The 16,999-nt window shown below is 46.2% G+C and overlaps 1 protein-coding gene across 29 annotated transcripts in view; it reads right to left on the minus strand.

Annotated features, from left to right (window-relative positions):
- Positions 1-7,348: 7,348 nt before the first annotated feature.
- LOC113595847 (uncharacterized) overlaps positions 7,349-16,999 on the minus strand; it is a 72,367-nt gene continuing 62,716 nt past the window's right edge. For 18 of the 29 annotated variants that reach the window (XR_008292337.1, XR_008292336.1, XR_008292326.1 and 15 more), the window contains one exon: positions 13,420-16,928. Coding sequence is in view for 9 of the 29 variants with exons in the window: in XM_053207684.1 (XP_053063659.1) it covers positions 10,878-11,149; positions 16,829-16,951 (395 nt within the window). In the remaining 20 variants the exon portion in view is untranslated. Of the gene's footprint in view, positions 7,586-7,730; positions 7,801-8,616; positions 11,150-13,419; positions 16,952-16,999 lie in introns of those variants that run through there. The other 11 variants (XR_008292322.1, XM_053207690.1, XM_053207684.1 and 8 more) reach the window with 8 other exon arrangements.

The following is a 16,999-nucleotide window of genomic DNA, read 5'->3' on the forward strand; positions in this document are numbered from 1 at the left end:
TTTTTTTTTTTTTAATTACCACCCTTCCAGGTTCCCCAGCCCCCTTTCGGGCTGATGTAACCCAAATTACTCTGCACCGTGATGAGTTAAACGCTGGCAGCTTGGTGATTGTGTATAAGCAGTTTCCAGCTCTCAGGCAGCCATTATCCACACCTCCGTGAGGTTCTGATTTTCAAGTATCCTTAGGGCTTAAAAATGCTAATGGTGGTTCTCTTCCTATAACTATAATAATACTTAGCACTTGTGTCCTGCTACATAAAATCAGTTCAAGTGCGCCCACAACCCCCCCGTGAGGTAGGTCCCTTATTAGCACCCTGGCGTCAATGAGCAGCCGAGGGGTTGACGGGATTTGGCTAAGGCACACTTGCCTTTGACCTGAACCATCCCCTCCACTCCGGCCCTGGAGGTATAGGCAGTCCCCCGAGAGTGTAGACGAGCGGTACCTTTCCGGGACCCCAACCCCCCAAGGATCTGAGCAGGAGTGGCCAACACCCTGTCGGGAGACGTTACAGGACCATCAGCTGTACGTGCAATTGGCCACGTAAAGGGTGAGAATTAAGTTACAGTTCTACTGACCATCGAAACAGCAGCTCTTCCAACAACGTTGAAGACGTCAGTGGCCTGTGGGAGAGGCTGAACAGGGTGACCCGTCATCTCAGGTTAGGAAAGCAACCTGCCCAGAGCGACACGGGTCCAAGTCACCTGGAGCAGTCCAGACAGCTGGGCAAAGACGGTGACCCCCTTGCCTGGCATGTCCTGCCCCCCAGAGCGTCCCCTCATCGCGTCCCCCTCCCTACCATGTGGGCTGGAAGTAAAACACACACACACACACACACACACACACACACACACACAAAACCATATCCGGGGAAATAATTCACTAACGTACACAAAAATTGCTGCATGCGTGTAAAATGCACGCATGTAAGGAAGGAGGCAGGGCTCGAAGGACCGCAAGATAACGCAAACAGCTCTTCCTCCAGCTGTGCCAGTGGTTCAGCGAACCTGTTCCACATTTCTCAAATATTCTCCTGGAGCTTCTGTCTTACCTGTGGACTAGTGTTCCTCTGTTATTTAAAGCAGTATTCTTCTAATGAAACAAACAGATGCATTTCGAACTGGAATGCATGCGTTCCACGAACTTTTAAGAGAAAACACACATTTTCAAAGCAATTGTGTGCTTCTGGGTGGAGAAACCTATTTACGTCTTCTGGGCACTTCTTCTCGGGCACTCCTAGGGGATCCAGTTTGAAGACCCCTGCATGAGTTTCCAACATGGAAGGCATAGAACACCACCTCTGTTAGGGGTGGAGGGAGGAGCAGAGAGAGATAAGGGTCAAGTCCTGCATGGCCCAGTGGCAGCCGAGAGCGGTCTGAGCTCTTGGCCTGGGGCAGCAGAGTCCTGAAAGGCTGGGAGGTGAGCACCTAGGGACAGGTGGAGGGGAGATGGAGAGAAGGGAGGGCAGAGTCCCCAGAGGGATCCCCGAGGAACCCTCAGCTACCTCACAATGAAGCCGTAAAGCTCTGCCCCAAGCCAACCCAGGCGCACGTCAGGACCACAGCCTTTTTCCACTGGAAGGAACCAGAAACATTCTAGTCCAATCGCCTCCTCTTCCAGTCTGGGAAACCGAAGTTCAAAGCCTTGCAGCGACTTGCAAGAGGTCACAATTCAGATCAGCGCCAGAGTTCTTTTTTAATCTGAGTGATGTTATCAAGATTACTCATGAAGTCGCAACGTGTCTCAGCACGTACAAGTAAAAGAGACAGGAGAGGGTAATCGCAGAAAGGAACAAACTTTGTTTAAAAAGCAAAAATATGAAAACCACAGTAAGGAAAAAGAGGGGCTATAGTCAGGTCAGCGTTTTGACCCAAAAAGCAAATCAGTTCTATGGTCCCCCAGGTTAGTTTACAGGGTTTAAAGCGATTCAATGTAACGTGAGCCCTACGCGGTGTTGACCAACCAGGATTTAGGATTCCTGGTGTAGTCCGCGAAAACTTTTTTTGCACCATCTTATGTAAAAACAGAAAAAAAACTTTTATGCCACCTGAATCTGCACTGCCTGACTTACTTCCCTACAAACTGGAAACCTCTTCTCATTATAAAGATGTGAATCAGAGCCACGAAACGCCAAAACCGGTGTGCAAAGCGGGTGATCCCGGAGAGGAGGCCTTGGGGGTCTGGCAGGGGCTCTGCCCGCTCGTGGCAGCCTTCTGTGGTGTCTTTGCGGCGGGGAGGGTGGGGGGGTCTCCACTCCGGGAGTCCCCAGGCTGCGTCCTACCAAAGACCAGCCGTGCAGTCGCTCTCAGAAGGCCGTTTTCACCTCTGTCAAAAATCCTCAAGTGGCAAAAACCGGGCGTTCACCGTGGCTCGAGCAAAATGAGGAAAATACAAGCTCCAGTTCTGAAACTGCCTGCTCATTATTCCAGGAACATTCTTCCTGTCAATCTTTTATTAATTATCCAGGGGAAGTGATTCTGTACAGCAACGCACAGTGAAATGATTCATCTGACATAACTTCCTCGGTTTTCCGTCCAACTGAAACGATTCCAAAAGCCACAACTAGGCATGAAGGGGAGAGAAAACTAAAGGGAATGTCCTCCAGACACACAGCCGTGTCCTGAGTTGAATTCCCCAGCAGAAGCACTAGCTTGGGCACCGGGGCCGGAGAAGGTCTATGTACCTTCCTTCCCCAGATGTTTACAATGAATAATGGATTCTATGAACAAATTCTAATAAGTGAATACATTTTAATAGCTAATGACTAAAATTGTAACAACACCGCAGGGTCTTAAATATATTTTTAAGTGCTACAAGTGAAACATATTGAAACTGTAAGCCTTCCCATATTATAGAGAAAAATAAAAAAAAAAAAAGTCGCTATGAGCATGGCGATGTGCTGATCGTGAAGGAAGTCCCACCGCTGAGTTAATGAACATGTCCAGCACCTCAGACATTCACTTGTTTTAGTGAGAATACATACGTTCTACTCTTGCAGCAAATTTCAAGTTTATTTGTTTTGAGACACAGAGAGAGAAAGAGAGAGTACAAGCAGGGGAAGGGCAGAGAGAGGAGAGAGAATCCCAAGCAGGCTCCATGCTGTCAGCGCAGAGCCCAACACGGGGCTTGAACTCACGAACCGCAAGATCGCGACCTGAGCTGAAATCAAGAGTTGGACGCTTGTCAGACTGAGCCACCCAGGCGTCCCTTGGCAAGTTTCAACTATACAATACAGTATTATCAGCTATACTCACTACGTTATACATGAGATCCTCGTATCTTTTTTTTTTAAGTGTTTATTTTGAGAGAGAGAGAGAGACAGAGAGAGAGGAAACGAGCAGAGGAGGGGCAGAGAGAGAGCAAAAAAATCCCAAGCAGGCTCCACACTCAGCACAGAGCCTGACGCAGGACTCGATCTAATGATCGTGAGATCGTGACCTGAGCTGAAATCAAGAGTCGGTTGTTTAACTGACTGAGCCACCCGGGCGTCCGGAGATCCTCATATCTTATTCATCAAATCACTGAAAGGTACCCTTTTACCAACCTCTCGCCATTTCCCCCATGGGAATCACCATTCAACTCTGTTTCTGAGACCCAGTTTATTTGTTTATTTGGTTTTAAAGATTCTACATATAAGTGATCTCAGGCATTATTTGTCTCTACCTGGTTTATTTCGCTTGGCACAATACCCTCCAGGCTCACCCATGCCGCAAATGGCAGGATTCTTTGAGGACTGAATAATATCCCATTGCGATACATCACATTTTCTTTATTCATTCATCCGTCAAAGGACATATAGGTTGTTTCTGCACCTTGGCCATTGTGAATAATGCCGCTGTGGACATGGGTGTGCAGATATCCTTTTGAGACAATGATTTTTTTCCCCTTTGGAGATATATCCAGAAGCGATATTGCTAGATCACATGGTAGTTCTATTTTTAATATTTTGAGGAACCTCCATACTATTTTCCACAGGGGCTGCTCTAATTTCCAGCCCTACCAAGAGTGTGCGAGGGCTCCCTTTCCTCCACGTCCTCGCCAGCATTTATTATCTCGTCTTTCTTTTTTTTTTTTTTTTTCAGGGCTCCTAAGTTTTATTAGTATTCCTTTCCTTTTGAAAAAATTTTTATCTTAATTTTTTAAATTCCAGTATAATTAACATACAGTGTTATATTAGCTTTAGGTGTATAATATAGTGATTCACCAATTCTATACGTTATTCAGTGCTCAACACGGTTAAGTGTTAGTAAGTGTTAGTCCCCTTCGTCTATTTCACCCCTCCCCCCACCCACCTCCCCTCTGGTTCTCTATAGTTAAGAGTCTAATTTCTTGCGTGTCTCTCTTTTTCTTTGTTTTGTTTCTCAAATTCCACATGAGTAAAATCACATGGTATTTGTCTGTCTCTGACTTATTTCACTTAGCCTTACACTTTCTAGATCCATCCATGTGGTTGCAAATGGCAAGGTTTCATCCTTTTTTATGGCTCAGTAATATTCCACTGTATACACATCCCACATCTTCTTTGTCCATTCATCTATCAATGGACACATGGGCTGTTTCCATAATTTGGCTATTGTAAATAATGCTGCAATAAACACGGGGGGGGGGCTATATTTTTTCAAATTAGTGTTTTCATATTCTTTGGGTACATACCCAGTAGTGCAGTTACTGACTCATATGTCATTCTATTTTTAGTTTTTTGAGGAACCTCCATGCTGTTTTCCACAGTGACTGCATTGATTTGCATTCCCACCAACAGTGCACAAGGATTCCTTTTTCTGTACATCCTTGCCAACACTTGTTATTTCTTTTTTTTTTAATTAAAAAAAATGTTTATTTACTTTTTGAGAGAGAGAGAGAGAGAGAGAGAGAGAGAGAGAGAAACAGAACATGAGCAGGGGAGGGGCAGAGAGAGAGGGAGACACAGAATCCGAAGCAGGCTCCAGGCTCCGAGCTGTCAGCACAGAGCCCGACATGAAGTTCAAACCCACGAACCGTGAGGTCATGACCTGAGCTGAAGTAGGACACTTAACTGACGGAGCCACCCAGGTGCCCCCCAACACTTGTTATTTCCTGTGTTTTAGCCATTCTGACAAGGCGTCAGGTGATCTGTCATTGTGGTTTTGATTTACATTTCCTTGATGATGAGGGATGGTGAGCACTTTTTCATGTACCTGTTGGCCACCTGTAGGTCTTCTTTGGGAAAATGTCTATTTAAGTCCTCTGCCCATTTTTTAAATTGGGATTATTATCCTTATTATTTTGCTATTAAGTTGTATGGGCTCTTTGTCTATTTTGGATAGTAACCCCTTACCACACATATAGTTTGCAAATACCTTCTCCCATTCTGTAGGTCGCCTTTCATTTTGTTGATGGTTCCATTGCTGTGCAGAAGCTCTTTAATTTTTTTTAATGATTTATTTATTTTTGAGAGAGAGAAAGAGAGACAGAGCACGAGCAGGGGAGGGGCAGAGAGAGAGGGAGACACGGAATCCGAAGCAGGCTCCAGGCTCCGAGCTGCCAGCACAGAGCCCCTCGCGGGGCTCAAACTCGTGAACCGTGAGATCATGACTTGAGCCGAAGTGGGACGCCTAACCGACTGAGCCCCCCAGGCGCCCCCCAGAAGCTCTTTAATTTGATGGGTCCCACTTGTTTACTTTTGCTTATGTTGCCTCTGCTTTCAGTGTCAAATAAAACAAAATCATCGCCAAGACCAATGTTAAGGAGCTTTTACCCTATGTTTTCTTCAATGAGTTTTATGTTTTCAGGTCTCATGTTCATGCCTTTAATACATATGGAGCTGATTTTTGTGTATGTTGGAAGATCTTTTTTTGCATGTGGATATTTAGTTTTCCCCCTACCATTTATTGAAAAGACTATCCTTTCCCCCTTGTAAATCCTTCGCTCCTTTGTTGAACAGCAATTGATGATATATGTGTGGGTTTATTTCTGAGCTGCCTACTCTGCTCCATTGACCTGTATGTCTGTTTTTAGACCAATGCCACACTGTTTTGATTACTGTAGGCTTGTTTGAAATCAGGAAGTACAGTGCCTCTTTGTTAAGCTTTGTTCTATCTCAGGATTACTTTGGCTATTCCCGGCCTTTGGTGGTTCCATATGAATTTGAAGCTCATTTTTCTTATTTCTGTGAAAACTGCCATCGGAATTTTGATAGGAATAATCCTGCATCCGTAGAGAGTTTGGGTGGTATAGACATTTTAACAATGTTTACTGTCCCAGTTTATGAACACAGAATATCTTTCCCTGTATTTGTGTCTCCTTCAGTTTCTTTTACCAATGTTCTGTAGTTTTCAGTATGATCTTTCACCCCCTTGGTTAAATTTATTCCTATTTTATCCTTTTTGATGTTATTGTAAATAAGATTTTCTTAATTTCTTTTTGATGGATTGTGGTTAGTGCATAGAAATGCAAGTGATTTTTGGATGTTGATTTTATATCCTGCAACCTTACTGAATGTGCGTATTAGTTCTAATGTTTGGGGTGGTTTTTTTTTTTTTTTCGTGGAGTCTTTAGGGTTTTCTATGTGTAATATCATGCCACCTGCAAACAGAGCCAATTTCACTTCTTCCTTTTGGACAAAAGTATTCTTTTAAGTGCACAGACTGAATTCAAGGAAGGGACATGGGTGAAAGAGGCTGAAGCCGTGCCCACACTCCAGGACTAAAAATACACTGCCCCTTAACCACAGTCAGTTGCTGGGTACATTGAGTTTCAGGAGCATTTAAAAAGCAGATTTCATCAGTCACTCAAAGGCATGGATTTTAAATGCAATTACTGTATGTAATTAGCTGTTTCATCTTCAGTGCCAGTGAATTTGGAATTTAATCTCTGATTGCACAAAATAGAATACTAAGCAGATCAGCCCATAGAAGGGCTGGCGTAGTTGTTTACTGGTAGCCAGATAACGTGGCCAAATTCCTTAGAGCCACCGTGGACAAATGTTAGACAGAGGAGGAGGGAGACAAGGCACTGGCTCTTATAAGACACTTATTTTTAAACCCACGTTAAAGACACGGTTTGTCCTCTCTCCAAAGCCTTGCCCCACGCTGGGTGGAGCCCATCACTCAGCCTCAAGTACAGCACATACCACAGTTACCCGATCGTCTCTGCAACTGCTTTTCCTCCCAGGTTATGAGCGCCTTGAAGGCAGGGACCATGTCTTATTAAACTTTGTGTTTCTGACACAGAGCAGGGTGCCTGGCCCACCACAGCAGTCAGTAAATGAACGAACGAGTGAGCCACCAGTTAAATCAGCAAGGGCCAGTTTTGCAAAAATAAGCAGTTTATGTAAACCTTTATATTTTTTTTGAACTCTCCTTCAGCAACATCTTTCTTTAAGGCGTGTATTTTTCTTAAATTTTATTTTAAATTCCAGTAGAGTTAACATCCAGGATTATATTAGTTTCAGGTGCACAGAATAGTGATTGAACACTTCGTCCGGAGCTCATCAGGACAGGTGCACTCCTTAATCCCCATCACCCATTTTACCTATCTCCCACCCACCTCCTCTCTGGTGATCATCAGTTTGTTCTCTACAGCTAAGGGTCTTGGTTGTTTTCCATGTCCCTAAAGAAAAAAATAAATGAACTATTTAAATTATATTTACTTACCCGTTCTTTTCCAAGGTCAACCTGCAGCAAAACCCAATTTACCATAGGTTGGGGGAGGGGGGGGCACCCTGTCAGCCTGGTAGCCAAACTCCCATAATCACCATAGAAGAGGTCACAGAATCTCAGACTTTCTGTGACACAGCCTCCATCAGCCAGCTGCCTGGTGGACACCTGTGTACAGACCAGACCGGCTCAGGGTTTCCGAAAAGAACTAAAGTCCCAATCTTCAAATCCAGATCACCAGTGACTAGGTAACAATATTTAAAAATATATGAATAATGATAGGCCATCAAGTTGAAGTGGATTCAGTGTTATTGACCTTAATTCTAAGTTCGGTTTGTGAAATATCTATGAGATGTTTTGTTTTTTTTTTTTTAATGGGGGGGAGGGGCAAAGGGAGAGAGAAAGAGAAAGAGAAAGAGAGAGAGAATCCTAAGCAGGTGCCACTCTCAGTGTGGAGCGAGACATGGGGCTCGATCCTACAACCCTGGGATCATGACCTGCGCCAAAATCGAGTCGGACACCCACCCAACTGACCACACAGGCGCCCCTCTAAGAAGTTTTCTCAGTCATTTATTGCCTAGTCTCCCAAGGACGAGAAGTGTGTGCATGTTGGTCACTGATATATCCTCAGCTCCCTGAACAGTGCCTGAGCCGTAGAAGGTGCTTAAAAATTCTCCCAAGTGACAGAGTTTATATGTGTGACAGCCACAGAGACAGATTGCTATTAAAAAGTTATGTGGGGTGCCTGGGTGGCTCGGTCAGTTAAGCATCCGACTTCGGCTCAGGTCATGATCTCACGGATTGTGGGTTCGAGCCCCACGTCGGGCTCTGTGCTGACGGCTCAGAGCCAGGAGCCTGCTTCGGATTCTGTGTCTCCCTCTCTCTCTGACCCTCCCCCGTTCATGCTCTGTCTCTCTCTGTCTCAAAAATAAATAAATGTTAAAAAAAAATTTTAAACACATTTTCAGGGGCACGTGGGTGGCTCAGTCGTTTAAGTGGCCGACTTCGGCTCAGGTCATTATCTCACAGATTGTGGGTTCGAGCCCCGCGTCGGGCTCTGTGCTGATGGCTCAGAGCCTGGAGCCCGTTTCCGATTCTGTGTCTCCCTCTCTCTCTGCCCCTCTCCTGTTCATGATCTGTCTCTCTCTGTCTCAAAAATAAATAAACGTTAAAAAAAAATTAAAAAAAAATTACGAGCTCCTTTCTTGTTTCCAGGAAAAAAATTTTTTTTTTCAATGAGCCAACCATGAAAAGAGCATTAAGTATCAAGGGCATAAAAAAGTTTATGGTTTGGGGCGCCTGGGGGGCTCAGTCGGTTCAGTCTCGGACTCAGAGATCCAGCCCCGCCATCAGGCTCCACGCTGAGCTTGGGGTCCGCTTGGGATTCTCTGTCTCCCTCTCTCTCTCTGCCCCTCTGGCGCGCGCGCTCTCTCTCTCTCTCTCTCTCTCTCTCAAAATAAATAAAATTTAAAACAAAAGATGTATGGTAAAAGAAACCCCTAAAGCCTGTAGAGGACATGAAGCAAGAAAGTGTCCCCTTAAAACATGTCCCAAGTGTCCCAGATGGAGCCTTTTCGCACAGGTGCCTCCCGCAGTGGCGCCGAGCCCAGCTCACGGTGGTCTCCACTGGCCAAATCTGCTTTCCTACGACAGTGGCCCGCGGGGCAAAGCTGCAGCCGATGCGATCGCAGAGGAATTGGAAGGGCGAGCAGAGAGAGGAAAGCCGGGGCCCTCCAGCCTGCGCCCCAGGCCTCCGCGTGTAGGCGGGGTGCGCATGTGCAGCACGTGTGAAGCGTGTGGTTCCCCACTGGCCTCTCACACAGCGGAAGTGAGGACAGCGGCAGAAATAAACCCAAAACAAACAAAAGCCCCACCGCGGTTTCCATAGGTGACACGGAAGCTTTGTAATTTCCGCACGCAGCTCTTTGCCAAATGACTCATTCCAGAGCTTGAGGGAGAAGGACTGATTCCCAGAGCAACTCGCAGTTGTCATGATGGCAAAAGTCACGTCGGGGAAACACGAAAGGGGACGTTGCCTTTTTTTCCCCGTGCCCAGTCGGTCCGCCCTGGTGCCTTCGGGGGAAGGAAGGGGGTTACAGGTTCCTGGTTCCTGGTTCCCGGGTTTATCTGAGCCTCGGTGCAGCGGGCCAGACCCCGGTCTCTGCAGCCACCTCTCCAAGCGCTACAGGACCCCCGGCAACTGGAGCGAGCAAAGCACATTGCAGACGCCGGGTCTCCCTGGCCTATATCGTGCCCATCTGCGTGTGCGCGCGTGTGCCTCCGTGTGTGTGCACACGTGTGTGCATGTGTATGCGGGCAGGAGCGTGCACGCACCTGCGCGTGCATCTGAGTGTGCGTGGCCGGGAGGAACATTCTGAGAAAGAAGGGAGTCTAGGCCTGACCGCCAACAGTTATTCACTCTTCAATCTGAGGCAAGTCCCTAGAGTCTAAGAAAGTGTTTCTTTCATCTGCAAAAAGAGGATAGTGTAAAACCCTCCGTTGTCTACAGAGATGAAGGTCCTCCCGAGACCGTGACCGTGCCATGCCGATGCTAACCATTATTACTTTGGCGTTTCTTTTCTCTCTTTTCCCCCCAGTCGTGTCCAGTGGCCAGACTGCGTGGTAGAACCAGGTGCCCCCCGCCACAGGCAAGTGCAAGCTGGCTCCAACCCTTTAGGCGGGATATATATTGATATGCAGCTTGGTCAAGGTCTAGGTCGTTTGTGTTGTTCCCACCAACCCGTCTCCTCGTCTCCGGCTCACCTCCTGCTCGCCAGGCCGGTACACTGGTTCCCAACGCACCCCCACCCCAAACCGGAGAAGATGTGTGTCTATCGGTTGCCTTGAGAATTCTCTCCAAGTGTTCTCCGCGCGATGTTAATAATAGCGGCGACTGAGGCGTACTGACCCCTTCTGGGCCGGGCGCTTTGCCAAGCATGCTACGGGGCCCCACCTCACTTAATCCTTCTGGTATATTCATCAAACTCAATAGCGTTCTCTCCATTTCCCAGATGAGGACATTGAGAGGAGAAAATCTGGCCCGAGATCGCACAGCTATCAAGTGGCAGAGCGGGGACTGGAACGCAGGAGGTCGGACCCCCAAGCCCTCCCTCCGAATCACAGCCACCGAGCTGAGCCAGCCGTGCGCCAGCCCAGCCCATGGGGGATGTGTGGAGTTTGGGGCAACAAGGGAAGAAGTAAGGGCGAGGAAATCTTATTCTGGATGCGGAAGCCCTATATGAGGGCTAAAAGTCCTCTTTCCACTTTCTTACAGGTGTCTGTGATTTTTTTTTTTTTTTCCCCTTCCTGGCTCCCAAGGGGAAGAGACAAGGAGTCTTGTTACATGCTGTCCTCGGCACCATCCAGACTCTGTGCCTCTGGCCCCAAAGCAACGGCTGGGCTAACTCTTGCTGCCTCGTCGGTCCCTCCAGGGGGTGTGCGCAGTCGGGGATGGCATTCCCTCGCGGCTGTAAGTGGGGTGCACACAGCACAGCGAAGCTCTCCTGTGGGCCCCCGGCTAAGTGAGGAAAAACAGAGGTGTGCTTGGGTGACAGCCTGCTGGAGTGGAGCCCCATCCGTAGTGCTCAGTTCCACGCTGCATGTGGCTCAGTGGTCCTCGAGCCACTGACTCCACCGGACAGGACCCTGAACCGGGGAGAAGAGTGCCCTGTGCTGCCCCAGCCCAGCTCTGCCCCCGGACAAGAGCTGCTGCTGTACGAAGCAGGGCAGGGGCGCCTGGGTGGCTCAGTCGGTTAAGCATCTGACTCTTAACGTTAGCTCAGGTCACGATCTTGAGGTTTGTGGGTTCGAGCCTCCCATCTGGCTCCTTGCTGACAGCATGGAGCCTGCTTGGGATTCTCTCTCTCCGCCTCTCTCTCTGCTCCTCCCCTGCTCATGCTCTCTCTCTCTCAATATAAATAAATATTTTTTTTAAGTATAAACTAAGAAAAACAAAGGCCAGTGCAGAGAGATGGGTCCTCCTCCCAGATATGATACCAGCTAGCCCACACCAGCAAACTTCAGATTTTTCATTCTTAAAATGAATGTCGGGCTTGGGTTTCACGAACTCCAAAAATTCCCTTCAATTCTAAAACCCAAGGGTCCTAACTCCCTCCTCTCCTGGGCAGCTCTGTTCCCATTGTCCCCCGGGGAGCCAATGGGGACCTTCTGCAGGGGGGGTGATCAAGGGGCTCCCGGGAGGCTGGGCGCCGGGGGCACGGGACTTGCGGAACAGAAACCCGATTGCTACATCAGCTGGCAGAACGAGGAAGCAGCCGTCCCAGGAGACCTAGCCCAGAGACAGCTTCCACGGCCACAGAATTCTCGGGGCCCTTAGTGTGTCTCCAAAGGACAAGATGTGTGCCTGCTCGACGACAGGCACTCCTCTGACAGCGGAGTCTGAGGCTCACACACCGTGAAAGTGGCTTTCCCCCCAGTTACGTACTCCATCATGGTCACTTATGATTAAATGAATTTAATAACACCGCCACACTACCCCTCCAAAACCCGAATGACTTCTTTCCAAATTTAAGTTGCTCAAACTATTGACTGTAATTAGCTGGTATAGCCACGGCATAATGATCTGGAGGGTTACTGAGCAGGGAGAAATAACCCAGTTTCAATGGGCTATGTTTACTTGCAGAGAGACAGAGAGAGAGAGGGAGAGAGAGAGAGAAAGAGAAAGAAGGTATGTTAGCGCGAGGCTTTTACCCACTTACTTTTCAGTGTAAAATTTTCCAAGATGGAAGTAGAGATCGAATTGCCAGGATGGCAAAAAAAAAAAAAAAAAAAAAAAAAAGACGTCGGGAAAATGAGGAAATGGATTTCACGTGGGCAACGGGTGACAAACCTTTCTTATGTGCGGTTCTCGGTAAGCAGGGGACGCTCAAGGTCACTGCCCACACCTTTTTCTGTCTCGCGGATGTTCTTAGAGCAAGGTCAGAGAGCAAATCATAAATGGGGGCAAATTCCAGCCGGGTCTTTTCAACCAGCTGTTTTGTTCTATGAGATGTCACAGTGTAACAGGATAATTGGAGGGTTGGGATAAGCTGGTGAGGGAATACGGGGTTTTCCGAAGGAAGATAAAAGCAGAGAAGCAGCTCCCAGCACTAAAGCTGGCTGTCCTGTTTCTTCAAAAATAGGTCCTCTAACATGGGAGAAGCAGAAATCCAAACCTTCTTAAATCCCCTCGACTGTTCCGAAGAGAGCAAACACAGAGCAAACACGTATTTCATGAAAGAGATACATTTCGAAAGATCATAGCACCAGCTGCTTGGTCACCTAAGTGTTTTTGGAAGAGGAAAAGAGCTATCCAGCATTAAAGATTCAGGAATGTCTGTTGACATATTAAGGAAACAACCTCAGGGGACAGCTGACAAGGCTCCAAGAAGCATCACCAAGGGAACAGTGACGCAAACGCGTTCTGTTTTTTACAGGCTGGCACTCTGCCAGGCTTCCTCGCCTGACAGCTGATGTAATGCTAATCCCTATCTGGGTTAGCGTTGCTTAGATATCAACTCAAGCGACTCAGTCAGCTGCAATCAATAGCGAGCTCCTTTTATAGAAGATAGTAAAAAGGAAAAAAAAAATATATATATATATACACATACATCTCAGAGAGCAAGAACTACAGATTCTGGCATGCTAAAAACCTATCCGTTGTGCCAAAAACGGAAAAGGAAAAGAAAGGAGGGTCCAGTATAAACCCAAGAAGCATGTTAACCCATGCCAAGTGTCTTTTTCTGAAGTCCAGTTGTCCACAAAGGATAGTGCTATGTCACAACACAAGTTTTGTTTTGTTTTGTTTTGTTTTGTTTAAGCGTCACTGAAGAAGATGCCTAATTTCCAGCTGAGCTAAATAATGACGGGAGAAAACAGAAGACATTAGGTGGCGATGTGAAAATAATGCCTTTTTTCATTATTGAATAAATGGGCTGGTTCCTTTGGAACGAATGCATCAAATATTGTTCGTCAAAAAAAATTCTCTCTTCAAGACCACTGCTTTTCAATTATTTTAGAATAAATAATAAGAAGTATGCAAATTTTAATCAATCTCAGATTGAATGCCTGTGTCAAGTGCCCTCTATAACATGACGAGGGGCCACTTTTCATTTTCTCTCAAGCATTGCAATCTTAACTGTCCAAGAGTGATAAAAAAAAAAAAAAGAACTCATTTTAGCAGCTCACTTTAATTATACATATTCTTATCTATTTACTAGATTATACTTAGATGGAAGAGACCTATGTTGTCTTACACAGAAGACCAGTAGCAAAGCATCCTTGGTTCCAAGGTGCTTAATGTAAATAATAATAATCATCATCATCATCATCATCATCATCATCTGGTGGTGGGTGTCGGGGAAGGACGAAAACCAATAGAGAAAGTATAGTATTTTTTTAAGTTTATTTATTTATTTGGAAAGAGTGTGAGAGACAGGCAGAGAGAGAGAGAGGGAGATGGAGAATCCCAAGCAGGCTCCATGCTGCCAGCATAGAGCCTGATGCAGGGCTTGATCTCACAAACCATGAGTCATGACCTGAGCTGAAGTTGGACGTTTAACCAACGGAGCTACCCAGGGGCCCCAGAGTCCCAGAGTATTTTTAACAATAATTAAAGGAGGATAGTCGTGATAACAACACATGAGCTTCACGAATGAAATCCACAGGATGGCAGGGACACGAAAATGACACACTATCTTTTACATGTTTATAGCACTTTGCTTTTAAGGCAGGTGTGGGTTTTTTCCCCTAAATTAGAGGAAGTTTAAGCTTCAGGGAATCTATAAACTGTACGAATTTATATGAAAGTTGATGGCCAGGTACATGTCGTTTTGGGAGAAAGCCTCCTGGCTTTCATTAGATTCTCAGAGGGTTCCAAGAACCCTCCCTTCCCCAAAGTTTAAAACTGATGCATTCGAAGGAGTTAAAAATCCTTTGGAAATTCGATCTCGATTATCCTTCACCTCCCAGTGAGATCATTTATTTACAGGTAGAGAAAGTGGGATATTGAGAGGCTGAGTTGCTTGCCCAAGGTCAAGGAAGCAGTCTGGTCTGTTATTATCTATGACGCTAGATCAGGTGGCCTCCTTGAATGAGTTTCTGTGGCGTGTCCGTTAGTGAGGGAGGTCCCATTAGAGCCACGCCCACCCAGGAAGGGCCAGAGGAGCTCAGAACGCCTGCTGATGACTCCAGCCTCGGTTCAACTGGTACACCTCCCTCTCCACCGTCTCTCATGCCCACTTTCCTTTCCCTCCCCCTACTTCTGTTACCCAAAGTCTCCTTTCGGTAAGGCCAAGGCCAAGCAGAAAACACAAGTGCGGTATTTCAACACGTTAGCAGTCTCCCACAAGAATGTAATCTTAGCATCACCTTTCTTTGATAAGGCAATGTTTGCTTGGGAATCTTGAAACACTCCATATCTGGCAAAAAGGATACAGAGCAGGAAACTAAGGCATACAGATATGAAGGAACTTCCCAGCATTGTAGAAAATAGGACGCAAATTTAGTTCTCTAGACTCCCAGGCTGACCTGTTCTAAGTTGACTTCCACCAGCTCAGCCTACGAACAGAGCCCTGAGTTCTGGGAGAGCTCCAGCTGGGGGCAGAGGCCAGCAATGCATAGCACAGGAAAGTCAGTCCCAGCTTCCAGTAGGGGGTGGAGCAAAGGGAATGGTCTAGAAGGAATGAGAACGGGGGATTCTGTCCCTTGTTTACGGCAATAATATTTCATGTCACTTTAGAGTTATAAAATCATATTTTCTCATTGCAGAAAATTTGGACAAACACAGAAGTAACAAGAAGAAGAGAGAAAAAAAAAATACCCGTAACCCCATGTCTCCCAGAGATCATCCTAAAGGAACAAACATCCTGGTTGTTAGGATTGGTGCCTCCTCTGAGTGTGACCCCAAAGTCACAACTCTTGAGTTCTTTGTTAGGATAGTGTGCGCGATGAATGCAAGCCTCACAAGGGGGTTCCATAGCTCAGATAAGATTATGCATTTGAAAATGCGAAAACTCCTTCGCAAATCCTAAATGCCTATATTACACATAGAAGGAATTCACACCACTGTCCTCAGAGGTTGCTTTGTGCTCACAGGTGCTGACACTATCCCCCTAAAAACACTGCTTCTCGTGTTAAGTCCCTGCTTTAGAACAGACCATGGATCCCTATGGCCTTTCATCCAAATCCAAGTGTCTCTGGCCAGATTTGTCTCAGTTCAGGACCCAGATTTGTCTCAGTTCAGAGCCCAAACTATGATCGGCACCAATTCCCCTCCATCCAAGTAAATCTTGACACCTTTGGCACACTTCTTGGTTGTTTTATACTGAAATTTTCTAAATGCCTTCCCTTATACATGACATTTGAGCCCACCTGAAAATGCAAATCACTTCGAATGCCTCATTTAATATAATTTCCATCAAAGGGCAGCATGCTGGGGGATAGGGGGTAACCTATGCAGAACTAGTTTTATGCATGATAATTACATGACATGTCACTTAAATTTACATCCACCTTCTGGGTTTTTTTTTCTTTTGCAAACTGTTATTTTCATTCCCTACCTCCTTTCCTAAAATGCTTAAAAAATAGGTTTTGCTAACCATGGGACATGAATGTCATTTGTTGTGTGTGAATTTGCTAAGAAATAGGGTGTACCGCAGCTGTTATTTTTTTCCCACATATCCTACTCAATCTGTCATGCGTTTGCTGTGTTTTATAAATATGTGTCATATTTGGAAATATATTGTTCACATATCTTGCATGTTTTCCATTCAAGGCATGCTGAAAAGACGGTATCAGTTTGTCAACATGGCTTTCAAAACCAACAAGATCCCCTCATTTGAAAATCCCAACAAAGTCCATAGTCCAGACCAGGCGGTTATTATAAGACGTTTCCCTTCCCGTTTCTTACGGGGCCACTGTTTGCCTGTGTCTCTGAGTCACGTGTAGTTGTGCTTTACGCATCTCAGATACGAAAATATCTTAGGTGTGTGACTCAAAAGCTAGGTGGCTTACTCAGATGGCTTCATGTGCTAGAATGCATGTTTCAGTTGATACAGGAATACGACAGAAATAACGACCCAGGTTCCTTCATCACAGGACTGGTCTTTCTGATGAGTCAGCAACAACGCGCTGCGATAACGCTGTTGGGGCCTTTCCATTAACTGGAAGCTCTGAGGTGTGCAAATCAGAAACCGACCTGGCTTCCAGATCATTAAAAACGCCTGTTTTCTTTCCTGCATCGAGAGTGAAGTCCTGTGGCTTCCCGGAGAATTCTGAACCCAGGCATGGCCTCGTATCTGTAATGGATGGCGGGGGGGAACTGAGGACAGGGTGGGAGATGTGGAGGGTGAAATTTAAATATCAGTTC

The sequence above is a fragment of the Acinonyx jubatus genome, chromosome D2 (genome assembly GCF_027475565.1).
Source record: "Acinonyx jubatus isolate Ajub_Pintada_27869175 chromosome D2, VMU_Ajub_asm_v1.0, whole genome shotgun sequence".
Lineage (NCBI taxonomy): Eukaryota > Metazoa > Chordata > Mammalia > Carnivora > Felidae > Acinonyx > Acinonyx jubatus.